This window comes from Engystomops pustulosus, chromosome 8 (genome assembly GCF_040894005.1).
Source record: "Engystomops pustulosus chromosome 8, aEngPut4.maternal, whole genome shotgun sequence".
In the NCBI taxonomy this organism is placed as follows: domain Eukaryota; kingdom Metazoa; phylum Chordata; class Amphibia; order Anura; family Leptodactylidae; genus Engystomops; species Engystomops pustulosus.
Genome location: NC_092418.1, coordinates 93063032 through 93085477, shown reverse-complemented (window position 1 = coordinate 93085477; position 22446 = coordinate 93063032). Strand labels below are relative to the sequence as shown.

The window sequence follows — 22446 nt, the reverse complement described above, 5'->3', positions numbered from 1 at the left end:
TATCATTTACCGATATTATTTCAGCGCTTCTTGCGCATCTGTTTACATTCCCCTCACCCGCCATATCCCAAACTTATAAGAACGCTACTACACTTGATCTTATACAAAAGGTTCTTAGAAGTGCTGTTTGGGGAGTAGCCTAGAGACAGGGGCTTGGATTGGCGAAAGCTCACCTGGCAGCGGAGCGCCAGCTCCATGCGCATCATGCGCTTCTTGCGCATCTGTTTACATTCCCCTCACCCGCCATATCTCAAACTTATAAGAACGCTACTACACTTGATCTTATACAAAAGGTTCTTAGAAGTGCTGTTTGGGGAGTAGCCTAGAGACAGGGGCTTGGATTGGCGAAAGCTCGCCTGGCAGCGGAGCGCCAGCTCCATGCCAAGATCCAACTAACATAGTTTTAACTGCAGCACCTTTAATCTACTACTAGTTCACTGCCTCCATACATGGTCCCCTTATCAAACGAGCTGTGTCAGGCAGAATTTTGGGTTGTTTTCATGGCTTCCATGTTAACTTTGTCGCCACCCTGCTGTGTAATCCACAAAATATACTGGCAAACTTTTATCATGTACCAATATTATTTGAGCGCTTCTTGCTCACCTCCTTTGGTTCCTCTCTGCCACCCATTGGTTTGAAGCCTGAGTCCATTTAGGGTATGTCGCCATGCCACTCTCTAGCCTGCCGCTGCTGCCGCTGCCTCTGCATGCCGTCCCCTATAGTGTCAGGGTCAATTATTGGATGTTTTAGATGCTATCTAGCTTCATTCTGTCACTCTGTCATGGCCATGCTGTTGCCCATAATTTTGGCATAATGGTGCGATTAAGCAGCCTCAGAGGCATCCATGCATGCTGCCCCTGCTGTTTCCTGTCCATTTCCGTGGTGTTTCCATCCTTTTCTGAGGTTCCCAGGTGTTTGGCCAAGCTTCCCTGTGCAGAGCCTTGGTCCCCTTGAAAAATGCTCGAGTCTCCCATTGACTTCAATGGGGCTCGTTATTCGAGACGAGCACTCGAGCATCGGGAAAAGTTCGTCTCGAATAACGAGTACCCGAGCATTTTAGTGCTCGCTCATCTCTACAAGTGATGATATAAGCTCATACCTGGGAGCAGAGTCTAAGTGGCACCCGGTATTCACCAGAGCCCACCACAAAGCGGCCTGGACTTGCTGCGACAGGATACCACCAGCTTGCTCCATAGGCACGACTTTGCTGGCGGTGGTGGCCAAGGCGAGGTACAGAATCAGCAGGCAAAATCGGAGTCTTGGGCAGGCAGAAGGTCAGGACAGGTGGCACAGGATCGGAGTCTGGGACATAGAAGAAGGTCAAGACAGGCTGCAAGGAATCCAGGTCATCAACGAACGTAGCACAAGGTCACAATGGATAATACACGGGTATCGCTTAAGGAACACATTCTTAAAGGCTATGAGGCACAAAGATCCGGCAGGGGTCACAGGAAGAGGCTAGCTACTTATCAGGTCAGACGACTGGCAGCACCAATTAGCGGCGTCTGTGCTCTATGCTCCGGACCAGAGGAGCACTGGCTGGAACACGGACAGGTAAGTGAGGATGGAGCTGGCATGAAGGGGTGCGCCGGTGACCCTAGACATGGGCAGAGGCAGGAAGGGAGGAATCTACCATCAGATCTACTTCTGAGATGGTAGATCTATCACGGTAGGTTTCCTTTATGGTACTACTAGCCACAACTTCCCTCTTTTATACATACAGAGCGCAATTACATATTGTATTGTTTCTGAGTTTATATTTTAGCACCCAGATAGGGGTACTTAGTAATTTGCAGCACCAATTACAAAACGTAGAATAAGATAGCGCCAGTGAGCAGGCATAGTTGTTTTTTTTCATAATGTCTATATGTTTCTACATGCTTCTATAGACATATGTTTCTATAACACAGCTACACTGAGGGCATGTTCCAGAGTGTATTTACTCAAACAGTTCCCCGGCCTTTTCCAGGATAATGAGATATTTTTGTTTGTTTCTTGGAAATAGAAATGCAATGCAAGTTTGATAGATAAGTAGATATATAGATGGATAAGCTGTGTAGATACAGAAAGTTGCTAAACAATAACGCAATCACCCAAAACTCTGTAGCCTGGTCTATGGGTCACAGACAACAACCAGACAAAAAGGCTCCCGGCACTGACTTGAAACCTTGGAGGCGAATACATTAAACAACACTTCTTATTGACTTCTTTATAGTCATACAACAGATGAATTTTCACTCGTGACTCTTCTTTGAAAACTCCCCTGGAGATGATGCGGTGTGTAATGATTTTAAATTGTTACTTGTAACAAAGTTAGACCATAAATAAGACGTAGATGTTTCGAAACACCTCGATCTTTTCCATGTATCCATCCGTAGCTTGACTATGTGAATGTCACTGTTTAATCTACCGTATTTGCCTCCAAGGATTCATGTGAGTGTTCGAAAACTTTTACCATTTTTTCTGGTTGATGTCTATTGTGTGAAATATCTGAACAAAAATTATTGTGTGAGAACGGGGACTTTTACATTGGGCAATTGTGGTTTCTTTAAGTAAATAATTTTTTATATAGCGATGAGTTTAACACCATCTCCGGGGCTCCATTTATCTGCCAAACTTATAAAGAGAATTGATTTATCCTTTAATTGTTTTAAGGCCAGTTTCTCTCCTAGAATGAAATCAATTTCTTCGGGTTTCCCGATGATTTCCGAGTTGCACCGCATTTAACGGGTTTTTGGCACATCAGTGCCAGCTTTCAGGCGACACAAATTGGGGGGAGGGCCGTCGGACGATACGACGGATTCGAACAATGCGCGGTATTGACATCACAAATTGTGTCGCAAGACATGCACTCACATACACCGGGAAGAAGAAGGTGAACTCCCGGCGGACCTCAGCTGGGAAGTGACAGATGCAGGATTTCGGGCGCACAATGTTGGTGAATCGCGCCGGACTTCATCTTCGTTGGACCGTCCAGATCGGGGATCGCGACAGGACTGGGTAAGTAAATGTACCCCATTTTGTTTATTAATATAACCCTCATTCCCCTCCTACGAGCTCCTGGAATCCATCCAAGATAGCAGGACGAGATCCCACTGGGTAGAAACCCGGATTGCTTGTGTAATAGCCCCCGATCACACAATCATTAGGTCCCGATATGTCACATAGTTACACCGGCTTCACAATCAGTTTTGAGGCGGTTTTAGGTAAAGTTTTGTTAATTTAACAGTTGAAAGACATGAACTGAACGGGTGAATTTGATTTTGAAGAGTAAACCTGTTCAACAAATGTCTTTCCCCTGTTAAATGAACAAAACTGCACCTAAAACCACCTCATAGCTGATTGTGATGCAGTTGTAACTGCAACGTGTGCACCCTTGCAATCAAATTCATTAATCTAACTGAGCATTTACTTTGCATTGTTACAACTTTCCAAAAATGGTTAGAGAATATTTATTCCTTTTTCCATTTTCTCTGATAAAGAAAGTCGTTTCCCATCAATTTAATATTGAAGTCCTATTCAGGACTGACACTGATTGATTCTAACAGTAAGGCTACATTCACACGAACGTAAGGGGGACGCATATATGGCCGACGTTTATACGCCATATACATGTCACGTACAGCACCGTACGCACAGATGTGACACCGTACCGTTCCGTAGCCTGGAGAAAGATAGGACATGTCCGATCTTTCCCCGGAATTTGGCACCGTGGGCCAAATATTACTATGGAGATGGGCGGGGTGCTCACCCCCTCCACCTCTCCCCAGCTCCGACGTGTGCCCGTCGTACTACGGTACGACAGGCACACTTCGTGTGAATGTAGCCTAACACTGACTTTTTTTTCTTTTTCTTGACAAAAAAAGGAACTGAAAGCTCCCCTGACTGACACTGATTTATTCTAACACTAACTAATACTGACTTTTTGTTTTATTTTTAGTTTTTTTTCTAAAAAGAACAAAGAAACTGAAAGCTCCCTTAGATTGGGAGTTATCAGGACTGATCAGTGAGACACACAGTGCCTGATGCTTACACTAACTGCCTCTGACAGACTCTCACTGCCTCTGATGGACTCTCGCTGCCTCTGACGGGCTCTCACTGACTCTGACAGGCTCTCATTGACTCTGACGGACTCTCACTGCCTCTGACGGACTCTCGCTGACTCTGACGGACTCTCGCTGCCTCTGATGGGCTCTCACTGACTCTGACAGGCTCTCATTGACTCTGATGGACTCTCACTGCCTCTGACGGACTCTCACTGCCTCTGACGGACTCTCGCTGCCTCTGAAGGACTCTCACTGACTCTGACGGGCTCTCATTGACTCTGACGGACTCTCACTGCCTCTGACGGACTCTCACTGGCTCTGATGGACTCTCACTGGCTCTGATGGACTCTCACTGGCTCTGATGGATGCTCACTGACTCTGATGGATTCTCACTGACTCTGACGGATGCTCACTGACTCTGATGGACTCTCACTGACTCTGACGGATGCTCACTGGCTCTGATGGACTCTCACTGGCTCTGATGGACTCTCACTGGCTCTGATGGATGCTCCCTGGCTCTGATGGATTCTCACCGACTCTGACGGATGCTCACTGACTCTGATGGACTCTCACTGACTCTGACGGACTCTCACTGACTCTGACGGACTCTCACTGACTCTGATGGATGCTCCCTGGCTCTGATGGATGCTCCCTGGCTCTGATGGACTCTCACTGACTCTGACGGATGCTCACTGTCTCCGACGGACGCTCACTAACTCTGATGGACGCTCACTGACGGGCGCTGACTGACTGCCTGATGCTGACTGACACTGATTGATTCTAATACTAATTAACGCTGACTTTTAATTATTTTTAATAATTTTTTTTTGTTGTTGTTTTTTTGTCAAATAACAAAGAAAACTGAAAGCTCCCTTAGAACTGAACTGTGAGACACTAACTGATGGATGCTGACAGACGCTGAGAGACTCTGATACCAACTTACATTGACTTTTAATTTTTTTTTTTTTGACAAGTTCCCTTAGATTGAGAGTTATTAGGACTGAACAGTGAGACAGCCAGTGACTGATACTGACACGAATTGACTCTGACAGACGCTGACGGATGCTAATGGACACTGACTGACACTGATACTAACTAACACTGACTTTTCTTTTTCTTTTTTTGACAAAATAAAGAAACTGGGAACTCCCTTATAGTGTGGGAGTTATGGTGATCAAAGGGTTAAAAATGGACATTTCTGACGGGTAGCAGAAGGACACAGGCTCCGTTCTCTTCACTTCACAACACAGAATGAAGAGAACGGTGCTTGTCGCTCTCCTCTTGCCAAGGTGCGGGAACTATCCGCATCCTATGACGTAGAGTCACGTCAAGGTGCGGGAAAGGGTTAAAGTCCTGTTATAGCATGGTGTAGTTACCAATACAAAGTAATGTCAGCTTCTATGAGACTATTCTAGACTGGACCTGGGGGAGGCTGTGAGTGTGACTTTTCTAAGGCATTTGAAGTCACAAAAATCCCCACACGTATTTGGTATTGCAGCATCCGTTGCTCTGTCACAAAGAAATATTACAGTTATTCCTCTGAAAAGATGGCACTACTAAAACAAATTAGATTCCTCTAGTAAAGTTTTGTTTCTGTAAAATTGTGCAAATAAATGAACTATAATAAACTATAAAAAACTATATAAATGAGATATCACCGTTACTGTAGTGATCTATAGAATAAAGATAATGGGTCATATATACCAGAGGTGGCGAACCTATGGCACAGGTGCCAGAGGTGGCACTCAGAGCCAGTTCTGTGGGCACTCAGGTCATCGCCCCAGGACAGAATTCACCAAACAGGACCAAATCCACCAAATCTTCCTGCAGTCCCAGGCATCTTAAGATAAGCTGCCCTCAATGCTATTTTAAAGAAACACTTCATAGGCTGTTTGGAACTGCAGTTAAAATTAGTAGGTGTGGACTGATCTGCATTATCTTTGGAGGTCCTCCTGCTGGACCCACTATTCTTTCTGTACAGAGAGACCCTGGTGAGAAGCTACAATGATAGTCTGAATTTGCCCTCCTTCTTTCAACTGTATTGGTGGCTTCAGGGGGCCCGATACGATACAAAGATGTGGAAGAACAGGTAGCTATAAGTTACTGCTAAAAATGCCATGTTGGCACTTCATGGTAAATAAGTGGATTTTGGTTGTAGTTTGGGCACTCGGTCTTTAAAAGGTTCGCCATCACTGATATATACTAAGGGTCCGCGGACCGCATTTTCGTCTCGTTTCCCGACTATTTCCGATTTTGAATTGCATTTAAAAGGGGTTTTTGGCGCACGCGATCGGATTTTGACACAGACTTTCAGGCGACACAAATCGAGGACATGGCCAACGGACAACCTGACTGATTCGGACTAAGCACGAGATTTAAAATTCAAATTGTGTCGCAAGATCAAGCACTTACATGCACCAGGAAGAAGAAGGTGAACTCTGGCGGACCTCAGTTTGGAAGCGACACATGCAGGATATTGGGTGCACACTCTTCATCCTCGTCGGACAACGCACCTCAGGGATCGCGACAGGACCGGGTAAAGTAAATGTGCCCCAATATGTATTATTTTAAACATAGATTCCCATGATAATGACATGGGGGGGATTTAGGTCATGCCGGAATTACCCCCAGGAGCAGGAACATCCTGTGCGTGCCCAGTCCACTGGTGACCATGCCCCCACATAACGTGCCAGTGGCCTAGACATAAATATAATCACAATTTCTAGCAGTGCACATTTCAGGGTTTCTATGCCAGAAACAAACATACTTCATCATAGTGGCTGATAAGTTTTGCATTCATTTACAAAAAAAAAGAAAAAATTATGATTTTTTTTTTTAAATTTGCCATTTTTCAAATCATTGCGTTTTCAGGCAGATAGACCTACCACCTAAATAAGTTGCTGAATAACATTTCCCATATGTCTACTTTACATTTCCATAATTTTTGAAATGTTTGGATAATTTATTTTGATGTCACATGGCTTACAAATCGAATAGCGCTTTTAAGTATTTTCAGAATTGACTATTTTGGGGATAAATACAGTTTTGAATTAAATTTTACATATTTAGCATCAAAACCCCCTATATTATCAAATATTTTCAACCCTCAAACTATCAGAAACAGTTTTAAGAAAGATTGTTAATAGTACTTCATAGTAATTAAATCAAAATGGAGGTGAAACTTAGAAGGGTCAAATTTTGTTGGTTATATGTTTTAGCTTTTTCGTTATTGGGGCCAAGTCCTAACCAGGTCAACATCTGAAATGAACTTGTATGTTCTCTCCATATTTGCATGTTTCCTCCCACAATCGAAAACATATTGGTAGGTTGATTAGATAGTGAGCTCCATGGGGACAGGGGCTGATTTAGCAAGCTCTTTGCAGCGCTGTGTAATCTGTGTGCGCTATAGAAATAAAGAATTGTTAATTACTGTGGACATTTATAGATTATTTGCTGGCCTTTATATTCTTCTTACATAACAAAAATGGTTTGAAGTATCATAATAATTAGATACATTAACAATATCAATTCACAGGGGCTAAACCAGAAGAGGAAGCAATCATGCCAGTATCTCTAAAAAGGATGAAGAAACTGGGATTTGTGAATTCAGCAGTTAAGTTGGATGAATTAGGTACAGTACAAGTAGATGTAGTTACATTTACTCATATGGAAATCTATCTGAAATGTGTACAATTTTTAAAAATTGACCTTTTATAATAAAATTCTGGCTGTGTGGAGCCACCACTAGATGGAGCTCAGGAGCTTACTGCCTATCATTTATACACTGAACTCTCTGACTTGGCCCCTTCTCCCTCCTCTGCCGATCCCTGTCCATATAATACTATGGGAAAATGTAATCTGATACTTCTGCAAGCTGAAGAAGAGTGAAGAAATAAGGCGATACCTTTTTGAGGCTAACTGAGCATATTTGATGGTGAACCTTCGAGAATACTAGATTTCTTTGTCAGACATGATGTTATGCATGAAACAGAAATATCACAGCATTGTCAGTCAAGGGTCTTTGAAACAGCGCCTTCCTTCTCCATAGGCTGTGTATGCTATTGCAGCTTGGACTCTGACTGTTGCTATTGTAATATTCCTTTTTATATCATGATAAATCCTAACCATGAGCTATTGTCATTACAGATAAACTGAAGAACACATCGTAAGTATTTCTCTCATATCATACATATTATAATCTATAAGATATTAATAATACACTATACTCTATGAATGTGATGCTTAACCCCTTCACGACGCGCGCCGTAGTACTACGGCGCGCGATGTACCGATCACCGTGTCTGCAGACACGGTGATCGCGGCAAGATGGCGGCTGTCCCTGACAGCCAGCCACCTTGCCTCGTGGACCAGAGGGGTTTCGTCGCACCCCCCGGTTCACGATCGATGCTATCGGCTGGTCAGTTCAGACCAGCCGATAGCGCTGGAAAGGTGCATGTCACAGCTATTGTCTAGAGACACGGCGATCGGGACAAGATGGCGGCTGTCCCTGACAGCCGACATCTTGCCTCGTGGTACAGAGGGGTTTCGCCCCCCCCCTCGTCCACGATCGCTGCTATTGGCTGGTCGATGCGACCGACCAATAGCAGCAGTATACGTCACCAGGGGGTCATGCTAGTTAACACAGGATGATGATTGGTGCTGTCTAGGACAGCACCAATCATCATCATTAGGGGGCATGTCTGGTGGCATCATGCCACCTCCCTTAGACATCCGATTGGCCGATCTGTACAGATCGGCCAATCGGATTTCAGGTGGGAGCTTCAAATTAGTGATCACTGTTCTGCACGTCTCATTCTAGTGTGAGACAGCGTGCAGAACAGTGTATATCACCCCCCTGTGTTGCTGGACCCTCTAGAATTGCTGGCTGGCACCTTTCTGGGCACCACCAGTGTGATCCTCAATTGCTGCTGTGACTACTTCAGTAAGATCTCACTTCTGTGTGATCTTATTTTTTTTTTTTTTGTGTGATCCCTAATTTCCCTACATCAATCCCTGTTCCTGATTCCTTCCACCCCTTCCCTGTGTGCGTCCTGCGACGCCGAGCACGTGTGCTCATTTTTTGGTCGCAGTTTTTTTTTTTTTCTCGTATTTTCCCCTGCACCACCTTCGTGGTTGCATCCTGTAAGCTGGGCACTGATCAGTGACTTGCATCACTGATCAGCTTTAGCTTCAGCTTTTTTTTTATACAGGAGGGTTTTTTTTTTTTTTTTTTGCTCAGTTTTGTGTGTCCTGTGACCGCCAAGTGCAGATCGGTGACACACATCACTGGTTGGCACTTGTGCTTGCACAGTGCCAATTTTTTACTGCTGCTTTTTTTTTAATAGTTTTTGCACACACAATCCATCTTGTGAGTGCGCTGCGGCAACCGAGCGCTGATCAGTAGTATCTTACTGTTCAGCACTTGCTCCTTTTTTGTCGCTTTTTTTGGTTGTAAAAAAGAGGTGTTTTTTTTTTTTATAATTTTTGCGCACACAATCCATCTTGTGAGTGCGCTGCGACAACTGAGCGCTGATCAGTAGTATCTTACGGTTCAGCACTTGCTCCTTTTTTTGTCGCTTTTTTTGGTTGTAAAAAAGAGATGGTTTTTTTTAATAATTTTTGCGCACACAATCCATCTTGTGAGTGTGCTGCGGCAACCGAGCGCTGATCAGTAACATCTTACTGCTCAGCACTTGCTCCTTTTTTGTCGCTTTTTTTGGTTGTAAAAAAGAGGTGTTTTTTTTTAAAATAATTTTTGCGCACACAATCCATCTTGTAAGTGCGCTGCGACAACCGAGCGCTGATCAGTAGTATCTTACTGTTCAGCATGTGCTCCTTTTTTTGTCGCTTTTTTTTTATTGTAAAAAAGAGGTGTTTTTTTTTTATAATTTTTGCGTACACAATCCATCTTGTGAGTGCGCTGCGACAACCGAGCGCTGATCAGTAGCATCTTACTGCTCAGCACTTGCTCCTTTTTTTGTCGCTTTTTTTTGTTGTAAATTTTTTTTTCTCCTGTAGTAAAAGTTCTAGTTACGGTTACGGTCTATTCTTTCATCGCCCCACACGTGTTGAAGCACAACATACACACCCCCTTGAATAAAGTTTACACATGTTAAAAGCACAACATTTATACACGCCCCCACCCCACCCCAATAAAAATGTCCAATACATCCCAAAGATCTTTTTCAGCGATGGAGGCTTATGCCTTCCTTGCCAAGACTGATTCAGAAGGGGAGGATGCCCCATTTCTTTATTTTTCATCCTCCTCCTCCTACTGCCCTTCCTCTTCCTCTGGTGATGAGGGGCACTCAAGAAGGCGCCCCAGGACCACTGCCGAGCATGTTCCCCAGCCCGCAAGTGATTCATCATGGAACCCACCCCCTGAAAATTATGTGCCCCAAATTCCTGAGTTCGTGGGCAGCTCAGGAATTCATTTTGACACTGATGGCCTCACTGAAATTGATTTTTTCAAATTCTTTTTCTCTGAGGACCTCCTAAATCTCATGGTGTCACAGACAAATTTATATGCCCAACAATTTTTTGCACAAAACCCCACTTCATCATTTTCTAGGTGGACCCCTGTAGATGCAGTAGAGATGATGAAGTTTTGGGGTCTTGTGCTCCACATGGGCATTGTTAAAAAAACAGAGGTTAGGCAGTATTGGAGTACTGATGTTTTCTACAGTACTCCAATTTACCGCACCGTAATGACACGGCCACGCTTTGAGGCAATTCTTAAATTTTTGCATTACAACGATAATGCACAATGTCCACCTCAAAGTGACCCATCATTTGACCGGCTATATAAAATTCGGCCAATCCTCGACCATTTTGGCACAAAGTTTGCCGAGGCATACACCCCTTTACAAAACATCTGTGTAGACGAGTCACTGGTACATTTCAAAGGCAGGTTAAAATTCCGCCAGTACCTGCCCAGCAAGAGGGCCAGGTACGGAATTAAAATGTACAAGTTGTGTGAGAGTACCACAGGGTACACCCATAGGTTTAGGATTTATGAGGGTAAAGACACCCGAATTAGCCCTCCAGAATGCCCCCCTGTCCTAGGAGTTACAGGGAAGCTTGTGTGGGATTTGGTGCACCCACTTCTGGATAAAGGTTACCACCTCTACGTGGATAACTTTTATACCAGCATTCCACTTTTCCAATCCCTAAACTCCAGAGGTACTGTAGCGTGCGGCACTGTACGCAAAAACCAGAGAGGCCTCCCGGGATCCCTTGTTAGGCAGCCACTTAGAAAGGGGGACATAAAGGCACTCTGCAATCAGAACATGATGTTGGTAAAGTATAAGGACAAAAGGGATGTCCTTGTTCTGACCACCATTCATGGGAACTCCAGCACCCTCACCCCTGTACGAGGTACCACCACCACTACCCCTAAACCAGACTGCATCCTGGCTTACAATAAATACATGGGTGGGGTTGATCTGTCAGATCAAGTGCTGAAGCCGTACAGTGCTCTACGGAAAACGAAGATATGGTACAAAAAGCTGGCTGTGTACATTGTACAGATGGCACTGTACAACTCTTACGTGCTGTTCCAATGTGCAGGCCATGCTGTATCATTCCTCCATTTTCAAGAGGTGGTGATTAAGGCATTAGTATTTGGACAGGAAGGACAGGTCCCCAGTACCTCTGGATTAGATGTCCCCCGTGTTGTGCCAGGGCAACATTTTCCCGGTGAAGTGCCCCAGACTGCATCTAAAGGAAGGACTCAGAAAAGATGCAGAGTCTGTTCCAAAAGAGGGGTTAGGAAAGACACTATATACCATTGCGAAACCTGCCCTGAGAAACCTGGCCTTTGCATGAAGGAGTGTTTCAGGATATACCATACAACTCCTGAGTAATAAAATTTTAATAAAAATTCTTGGGCATCCATAGCACATTATATTGGGAAAACCACCTGTATGTTCAAAATGCTCACTACACCACTTGTATTACACTACACCACATATTACACCTTGCTCAATTCTTCAAGGGGTCACTTTTTAGGTTTTACTCCGTTTTGTACCACTAGGGCTCTCCAAATGCATCCTGACACATGTAAAGGATTTCTGGGTTCTAAAAGACCAACATCACTCTTTTCCTCTACTTTGCACCCAAATCACATTTGATATGAACATGTGGGGCAATTCTACATTTGGGAGAAATAGTCTTACAAATGTGGGGGTATTGTTTCATCTTTTATCCCTTGTGGCTTAGAATAATTTGGGGTAAAAGTGACTTTTTTGGGAAAATTTTCACCTTTTTCCTTTTGGGGTCTAATTGGATCATACACCTTTAGGGGTACATACACATATTACACCTTGAAACATTTTCCAAGGGTGTATTTTCCAAAATTGGGGTCATTTGTTGGGGTTCTCTTCTGTTTTGGTAAAACTAGGGCTCTCCAAATGCACTCTGACCCATATATAAGATTTCTGGGTTCTAAAAGACACACATCCCCCATTCCCTCTACATCGTACCCATACCTTTTATCTGCACATGTGGGGTGATTCTACATCCAGGAGAAATAGTTGTACACATTTTGTGGGATTGTTTCATCTTTTGATACTTTTGGCTTAGAATAATTTGGGGTAAAAGTAACTTTTTGGGGAACATTTTCACCTTTTTTCTTTTTGGGGTCTGATTGGATCATACACCTTTAGGGGTACATACACATATTACACCTTGCTAAATTCTCCAAGGGATGTACTTTCCAAAATGGTGTCACTTGTTGGGGTTCCCTTCTGTTTTATACCACTAGGGCTCTCCAAATGCACCCTAACCCATGTATACGATTTCTGTCAAATTTGGCTTCTAAAAGACACACATCCCTCTTTCCCTTCTGAGCCCTACTGTGTACCCATACAACATTTTATCTGCACATGTGGGGCAATTCTACATCCAGGAGAAATAGTTGTACACATTTTGTGGGATTGTTTCATCTTTTGACACTTGTGGCTTAGAATAATTTGGGGTAAAAGTGACTTTTTGGGGAAAATTTTCACCTTTTTCCTTTTTGGGGTCTGATTGGATCATACACCTTTAGGGGTACATACACATATTACACATTGCTAAATTCTCCAAGGGGTGTACTTTCCAAAATGGTGTCACTTGTTGGGGTTCCCCTCTGTTTTGTACCACTAGGGCTCTCCAAATGCACCCTAACCCATGTATAAGATTTCTGTCAAATTTGGCTTCTAAAAGACACACATCCCTCTTTCCCTTCTGAGCCCTACTGTGTACCCATACAACATTTTATCTGCACATGTGGGGCAATTCTACATCCAGGAGAAATAGTTGTACACATTTTGTGGGATTGTTTCATCTTTTGACACTTGTGGCTTAGAATAATTTGGGGTAAAAGTGACTTTTTGGGGAAAATTTTCACCTTTTTCCTTTTTGGGGTCAGATTGGCTCATACACCTTTAGGGGTACATACACATATTACACCTTGCTAAATTCTCCAAGGGGTTTGCTTTCCAAAATGGTGTCACTTGTTGGGGTTCCCATCTGTTTTGTACCACTAGGGCTCTCCAAATGCACCCTAACCCATGTATACGATTTCTGTCAAATTTGGCTTCTAAAAGACACACATCCCTCTTTCCCTTCTGAGCCCTACTGTGTACCCATACAACATTTTATCTGCACATGTGGGGCAATTCTACATCCAGGAGAAATAGTTGTACACATTTTGTGGGATTGTTTCATCTTTTGACACTTGTGGCTTAGAATAATTTGGGGTAAAAGTGACTTTTTGGGGAAAATTTTCACCTTTTTCCTTTTTGGGGTCTGATTGGCTCATACACCTTTAGGGGTACATACACATATTACACCTTGCTAAATTCTCCAAGGGGTTTGCTTTCCAAAATGGTGTCACTTGTTGGGGTTCCCATCTGTTTTGTACCACTAGGGCTCTCCAAATGCACCCTAACCCATGTATACGATTTCTGTCAAATTTGGCTTCTAAAAGACACACATCCCTCTTTCCCTTCTGAGCCCTACTGTGTACCCATACAACATTTTATCTGCACATGTGGGGCAATTATACATCCAGGAGAAATAGTTGTACACATTTTGTGGGATTGTTTCATCTTTTGACACTCGTGGCTTAGAATAATTTGGGGTAAAAGTGACTTTTTGGGGAAAATTTTCACCTTTTTCCTATTTGGGGTCTGATTGGATCATACACCTTTAGGGGTACATACACATATTACACCTTGCTAAATTCTCCAAGGGATGTACTTTCCAAAATGGTGTCACTTGTTGGGGTTCCCCTCTGTTTTGTACCACTAGGGCTCTCCAAATGCACCCTAACCCATGTATACGATTTCTGTCAAATTTGGCTTCTAAAAGACACACATCCCTCTTTCCCTTCTGAGCCCTACTGTGTACCCATACAACATTTTATCTGCACATGTGGGGCAATTCTACATCCAGGAGAAATAGTTGTACACATTTTGTGGGATTGTTTCATCTTTTGACACTTGTGGCTTAGAATAATTTGGGGTAAAAGTGACTTTTTGGGGAAAATTTTCACCTTTTTCCTTTTTGGGGTCTGATTGGCTCATACACCTTTAGGGGTACATACACATATTACACCTTGCTAAATTCTCCAAGGGGTTTGCTTTCCAAAATGGTGTCACTTGTTGGGGTTCCCCTCTGTTTTGTACCACTAGGGCTCTCCAAATGCACCCTAACCCATGTATACGATTTCTGTCAAATTTGGCTTCTAAAAGACACACATCCCTCTTTCCCTTCTGAGCCCTACTGTGTACCCATACAACATTTTATCTGCACATGTGGGGCAATTCTACATCCAGGAGAAATAGTTGTACACATTTTGTGGGATTGTTTCATCTTTTGACACTTGTGGCTTAGAATAATTTGGGGTAAAAGTGACTTTTTGGGGAAAATTTTCACCTTTTTCCTATTTGGGGTCTGATTGGCTCATACACCTTTAGGGGTACATACACATATTACACCTTGCTAAATTCTCCAAGGGGTTTGCTTTTCAAAATGGTGTCACTTGTTGGGGTTCCTCTCTGTTTTGTACCACTAGGGCTCTCCAAATGCACCCTAACCCATGTATACGATTTCTGTCAAATTTGGCTTCTAAAAGACACACATCCCTCTTTCCCTTCTGAGCCCTACTGTGTACCCATACAACATTTTATCTGCACATGTGGGGCAATTTTACATCCAGGAGAAATAGTTGTACACATTTTGTGGGATTGTTTCATCTTTTGACACTTGTGGCTTAGAATAATTTGGGGTAAAAGTGACTTTTTGGGGAAAATGTTCACCTTTTTCCTTTTTGGGGTCTGATTGGATCATACACCTTTAGGGGTACATACACATATTACACCTTGCTAAATTCTCCAAGGGGTGTACTTTCCAAAATGGTGTGACTTGTTGGGGTTCCCATCTGTTTTGTACCACTAGGGCTCTCCAATTGTATCCTGACACAAGGAAAGTATTTCAATAAAATTTGTTCTCTAAAAACTGAACAGTGCTGTTTCCCTACCAAGTGCCACCCTGTGCCCGTACAGCAGAGTATATTGACACAGTGGGTATTGGAATACTCAGGAGGAATTGCACCAAACATTTTGAGATGCATTTTCCTTTTTAACCCCTTGTGAAGGCGCAAAATTTAGTGTTCAATGAATATATTGTTAAAGAAAATTAGATTTCCGTAATTTCACGTTCATTTATTTTTCACGCTCGTGAAATGCTCAAAGGGTTAACTAACTTTCCAAAGGTTGTTTTGAATATTTTGAGGGGTGCAGTTTCTAAAATGGTATCACTTATGGGGGGAGTACTATCATAAAGTCCTTAAAAAGTGATTTCTAACTAACTTGGTCACTGCAAAAATAGGTTTTGACGATTTTTGTGAAAATCTGAAAAATAGCACCTAACGTTATAAGCCTCCTCACATCCAAAAAAAAGGAAATAATGTTTGAAAAATGATGCCAAGTTATAGCAGATATATGGAAAATGTTAGTTATCAAGTTATTTTGGTGATATGACCAACTTTCCAAAAAGTGTAAATTTTTGAATTTGGAAAACATCATTTTTTTCAAAATTTTGACCAAATTTCCATTTTTTTTATAACTAAATACTAAACATATTGCCTTAATTTATCCACTTACATGAAGTACAATGTGTCACGAAAAAACAATCTCAAAATCACCCAGATATATTAAAATGTTCCAAAGTTATTACCAGATAAACTGACACATGTCAGGAAGGTGCAAAATGGCCAAGTCGTTAAGGGGTTAAGATCTGTGTTTTTCTTCTCTTAACAGGAAAGTTAAAAATGGTAACACATTCTCCACAAAAGCAGAGTAAGTAACACTGATAGTAGCTATGTCTACAGTTTGTCTGTTTCTTCCATTAGAAATGTACCGGTTTGCCTATTATACCACATCATGTCACTAGGCTTCTTGAAAGTTGAGCATTTATTTATACAGTAGAGAGATGTCTCATTTACTGAAGCATTGGAGGTAAAACTCTCCTTTCTCAATTTCTCAATGTTATTTCTCCAACAACATAGAGAAGGCTGTCAAACTGTGCAGGAGAATGTCTTCCACCCATAGAGTGTTTTCTCTGCTTCAGTGAGATTACATCAGGTAAAGGGAAAAGGGAAGTGCTGAGGAAACAGGAGGAGTGTCAGGCACCAGGGGTAGTGTATCCACTGGACCACCACGGACGATGACATAAGCCAGCACCTGGGACTGGAGTCTAAGTGGTACCTGTATTTCACCAGAGCCCGCCGCAAAGCAGGTTGGACTTGTTGCAGCGTGGTACCACCAGATTGTTCCACAGGTGCAACTTTGTCTGCGACTCAGGGAGTCAGGGACGAAGCGGAAGGTCAGGGCAGGCAGCAAAAGAGCGTAGTCAGGAATGGAAAGGGGGTCACAACGGGAATTCAGAAAATGAGCACAGGGCATTCGGAACAAAGCTTGTTCAAAGGCACAATTCACAAAGATCTGTCGAGGTGTGCAGGGAGAGAATGTATTGTAAGGGATTTTGGGAATGGCCAGGTCCAATCTATGGTGCGCTGTCCCCTTAAATCTTCATGAGCCGGAGCACATATACCCTACGAAATGATGACTCATGAGCACAACCACCGGAGCCGGAACAGGAACGGGGATAGGTAAGTGAGATTGTGGCCATGCTGGAGCACGGAGAGGGGCACATGTGATCCGAGACATGGGTCGCGGGAGCACTCGTGACAGTTCCTACCCTCATCCTCAATTTTTTCATGGTCTGGAGGAATCTCTGCCGGAGACTACGATCCAAGATATTGTCCTTGGGCTCCCTGCAGAGATTCCTCCAGACCATGAAAAAAGGGAGGATGAGGGTAGGAACTGTCACGGGTGCTCCCGCGACCCATGTCAGTTCCTACCCTCATCCTCCCTTTTTTCATGGTCTGGAGGAATCTCTGCAGGATACTACGATCCAAGATATTGTCCTCCGGCTCCCTAGATCTCTCCTCCGGCCCAAACCCCTTCCAGTCAATCAAGAAAAAACGCTTACCCCTCACCCTCTTCATGTCCAGGACCTCTTTTACCTCGAAGATGTCGTGGAGTCAGCCTCAGGAGCAGGAGGAGCTTGCCGGAGAAGAGGTTCAGGATGAATGGCTTGAGTAGAGATACATGAAAGAAGTTTGAAATGCGCATGGTGGGAGAAAGGTGCAACTTAAAGGTCACAGAAGTGATGCGCCTCAGCACCTCGAAAGAACCCAGGAAATGTAGATAAGTTTGTAGCCAGGGATCTTTACCCGGACATACCAGGAGGATAACAAGACTTTGTCACCTGGAGAGAAGATAGGAGAAGGCCCGCATTTCTTGTTGGCGTGGATCTTGGTTTGAGCAGAAGCCTGTAGCAAGGAAAGAAAAGTCTGCTCCCAAATGGACTTCAGATCCTGAACCAACTTTTCAACGGCAGGAACGTTCGATGACACAGGTAGAGGAAGAGTAGGGCATCAATGCAGCCCATAAATGATAAAAAATGGAGCAGAGCTGGGAGTCCAGAGAGTTATAAGCAAACTCCGCCCATGGCAACAGAGTGGACCAGTCGTCCTGATAGCAGCCCAGAGTCTGGTTAACTCTTTCCACTTGACCATTAGACTGCTGGTGTTAGGCAGAAAAAAGTCAAATTTCACTTGTAGCTCAAACTATACCCCCTGGTCAGAAACTATGTGCTGGGGAAGTCCATGGAGCCAGAAGATGTGAAGGAAAAACAGACTGGCAAGGTGTCGAGCAGATGGGAGACCTTGAAGAGAAACCCAGATGATGGTATTACCAGAGGAAGGCGGAAGTTCCGTGATAAAATCCATAGCCACCTGAGTCCACGGGTAGCTGGGTATCGGCAATAGCTGAAGAAGACCAGCAGGTTTGAGATGAGATGGCTTATATCCTGTACATCTTTAACCAGATCAGGCCACCAATAGAAGCGGGAAATGAAGGTGACAGAGCGCTGCACCCTAGGGTGTCCAGCCACAGAAGAAAGCACCACTCTTCTAAGGCAAATTTTATAGCCAATAGCTCTCGGTCCCCTATGGAGTAATTCCTCTCTGCGTAGGAGAAAGTATTAGAGAAGAACCCACAAGTGAGAGTTTGGCCTTTGGGCTATTTCTGGGTGAGCACTGCCTCAGCTCCTACTGAGGAGGGGTCAACTTCCAGCTGGAAAGGCTTCTCCTTATCAGTTTGGTGAGAACTGGGGCTTAGTCAAAGGCAAACTTTGTTTAGAGAAGGCTTCCTCAGTCGCTGGGGCCAATGTTTAGGATTGGTGTTCTTCTTGGTTAGTGCCACAATGGGAGATACAAGAGAGGAGAAGTGTGGAAAAAACTGCCGGTAGTAGTTGGCGAAGCCCAGGAATCTCTGTATAGCACGTAGAGCTACTTGGCGAGGCAATTGGAGAACCAGCAGACAGATCAGTAGGATCCATCTGGAGGCACTTGTCATAAATGATATAACCAAGGAAGGGCAGACTCTTCTGGTGGAACTCGCACTACTCGAGTTTAGCATAAAGGCGATTGGCCCTTATATGACTGAGGACTTGCCGTACGTGGGACCGGTGAGACTCAAGGTCCTTAGAGAACACCAAGATATCGTCAGGATAGACCACAACACAGGTATATATCAAGTCCCTGAAGATGACGGTGACGAATCCCGGAAAAATAGCTGGTGCGCTGCAGGGTCCAAACGGCATAACTAGGTACTCGAAGTGCCCATTGCAAGTATTGAAGATGGTTTTCCACTTGTCACTTCCGCAGATACGGATGAGGTTATACGCCCCACGTAGGTCTAGTTTGGTGAAGACCTTGGCTCCACATAAGCGGTCAAAAATTTCTGTGATCTACGGCAATGGATAGAGGTTCTTAATGGTGATCTTGTTAAGGCTGTGATAGTCTATGCATGGATGGAGTGACCCGGAAGGTGGTTGACACGGTCTTTGGAAGGCAGAAGCCAGACGGGGCAAATGTCGTCTCCTAACTTGCAGTTGCTCCAGACGCTATTCCCCAAAATGCTCAGCAAACCGGATGTCTATCTGAGTGGCCAGAGAGATGAGACTGTGTAGACGGCAGGTCACTAGCAGACAACGGGGCACATTTACTTACCCGTCACATTGCGATCGCTGCTGTGTGTTGTCCGACGAGGATTTTGGTCTGCCGCGATTCACTAAGATTGTGCGTCCGATATCCGGCATGTGTCGCTTCCCTTGCTCCCCCGGAGTTCACCTTCTTCTTCCTGGTACATGTGAGTGCTGATCTTGTGACTCCATTTGCTTTTTAAATTCTGCAGTTTGTCAGAATCAGTCCAAAAAACCCAGGGTAATTCAGCGCAAAATGGAAAAAATATGCAAAACTTGATGAAAATGTGTCCGACGGACCCTTAGTAAATGTGCCCCAATGCGTCATTAATTGGCCCAGAAAGTCCCTTTTTAAGGGTTGCGATCAGGGCTGCCTCATTCCAGGCTAGCTCAGAGGAACCCGAACCGCCTAATCACTGAAAGATGAGTCCCCTTGACGCAGGTTAAGCAATGCGGTCCCAGCAGAAGGCGCCCGTAAAGGTTACTCAAAGACAGACCAGAACTCAGCAAAGAAAGATGTAATATTAACCGTGAACAGGTCTTTTCTGTCCCAGAGAGGAGTAGCCCATGCCAGGGCCTTGATGGAGAGGAGGCTGATGATAAAAGCCACCTTAGACCGTTCCGTTACAAAATGTGTTGGCATAAGTTCAATGTGCAGGGAGAACTGGGTGATAAAGCCCCTGCACAAGTTGGGGTCCCCATCATACTTGGACAGCATCGAGAGTCTCAGCCTAGCTTCAGTCAAGTGGAGTAGCGGAAGGACTTGACGTGGCTGCTGTGTAGCCATCAATTGCTGCAACATGGCAGTGACTTGTCCAAGTTGATGACCTTGCATGCCAATCTGTTGGGACTGCTGGACCACAGTGGTGGTAGGTCCCGCCAGTTCAGTTATCGGAACCTTGGCGGGATCCATGGCCGGATCTTACTGTCAGGTAGTTCAGGTAGCAGAACCTTGGCGGGATCCATGGCTGGATCTTACAGTGTAACAGCCATTGAGGCTACAGCATTGAGGGGCTCTGCTAATGCCTCCCAAAGCCTTTTGGGGCTCATTAGCTTAATTTTAAAAAGAACATTTTATAAGCAAGGAGGATATTGCAGATTACCACAGTCATGGTGCCTGGATCTATAAGTAAGTGGCCCTGGTTTATCGTGCTTGATATTTATGAAAGTTTTCCATTGAAAACATCTCCAAAATTGCTTTATTTTTTCAAATGCAGTTAAGTTTTCTCTCTAACCCTTATGCTTTATTCCCTCCCAGCATTTAATATGATAGTTAGGCACTTTGTTGTCAGGTGGGAGATGTCAGGCTGTTGTCCAGGCTCAGAACTGCTCACCAAACAATACAGAGAAAAAACAGCAAATCGGATGCTGAAACTCACACAGCTGATTATACAGGAATGGGGGGATCTAAGGGGCAAATTCTGACTAAAATTTGTTCAGCCGCTGCCATGAAAAGATGCAAAAAGTTGGAGTTAGTGGAATGTGCTGGAAAGTCCCTATTTAAGTGACTTACCATATAACTTTCTTGATCTCACAGCTAAAGTGTTATCCAGTAATATCTAGTAAATCTAGTTCCTGATTTATCTTTATAATCCATAATAGAAGGTTCTTTGTGTTCAAGGGCTAATGGCAATGATAAAGGAGACAGCATCCGTGTCAGCTTCTTCCAGCTGGTAAGTGAGGGCTGCATAATGGGGGTCATTTACTAAGGGCCCGAATCGCGTTTTCCCGACGTGTTACCCGAATATTTCCGATTTGCGACGATTTCCCCTGAATTGCCCCAGGATTTTGGCGCACGCGATCGGATTGTAGCGCCGGCATGCACCCGGCGGAAATCGGGGGGCATGGCCTAACGAAAACCAGACGGATTCGGAAAAACCGCCGCATTTAAAAAAAAAATGTGTTGCGAAAATTGCACTTACCTTCACTCAGCCCGGCTCGGTGTATTCCAGTGCGTTCCGATGCTATTCAGCGCAGCAGTGCCACCTGGTGGACGGCGGAGGAACTACCTTAATAAATCCCGGCCGCACCCGAATCCAGCGCAGAGAACGCGGCGCTGGATCGTGAATGGACCGGGTAAGTAAATCTGCCCCAATGACTCAATTCTTTAAGTATCTCTTATAATCTGAACAGCTCATTAAATAGAAATGCCAAGATGTAGAACACTTACTCATGTGGTAGGTTAATTTCTACCCATCCTTTTTGCTTTATTTTATCTGGTTGCTTGTTATGCAAGGAAAAAGGGGGACTGGCGAAGAAGCCCTGAAATAAGCACAATGGCTGGTATTGAGGTATTGAGGACATCTCCCTCGGAGATAGCATAGTTTTAGCTGCTTGTGCAGCCACATCACGAGGCTCGAGGCTCTGGGTGTATCCAGTGCGACCAGAGGGGCGGAGCTTCCATCATATGCCGATGCGCAAACACAACTGTATGATAAATATCCACCAATTATTCTGAAGGTGGGTTCCTTAGGGAGACCTATCAGAAACATAGATCCTGTGCTTCAGCGGCATAAAGGGCTTCACAAGCTCAAACTTTGGAGTACTTTTATGTTCTTTTAGCGTAGTACACCAATAACAGAGTGTCCTATAGAAAAAGTTTGCATGGTTCCCACTCTAGTGAGAATTATGAACAATGTACCAATTTAATAAATATTTTGATTTCACAAATGTATATTTTATTTTTGATATTAAACAATTTTTAATAAATTTGAATATGAGTTTGGCAAGATGTGTACTATACCGCACATCTTTTTGAGCATTGTTCCCATTTCACAGATCAATCATTTCATCACTCATA

At 44.0% G+C, this 22446-nt stretch overlaps 1 protein-coding gene across 4 annotated transcripts in view; it reads left to right on the top strand.

The window, feature by feature from the left end:
* LOC140075660 (bile salt export pump-like) overlaps positions 1 to 22446 on the top strand; it is a 266222-nt gene that overhangs the window by 152864 nt on the left and 90912 nt on the right. Inside the window, exons 1-5 of one of the 4 annotated variants that reach the window (XM_072121810.1) lie at positions 2314 to 2433; positions 7582 to 7677; positions 8193 to 8211; positions 16355 to 16393; positions 21268 to 21319. The exons of the other annotated variants lie outside the window; for them this stretch is intronic. Coding sequence (XP_071977911.1) covers positions 7608 to 7677; positions 8193 to 8211; positions 16355 to 16393; positions 21268 to 21319 — 180 coding nt within the window. The 5' untranslated portion in view covers positions 2314 to 2433; positions 7582 to 7607. Of the gene's footprint in view, positions 1 to 2313; positions 2434 to 7581; positions 7678 to 8192; positions 8212 to 16354; positions 16394 to 21267; positions 21320 to 22446 lie in introns of those variants that run through there. 4 annotated transcript variants of the gene reach the window in all.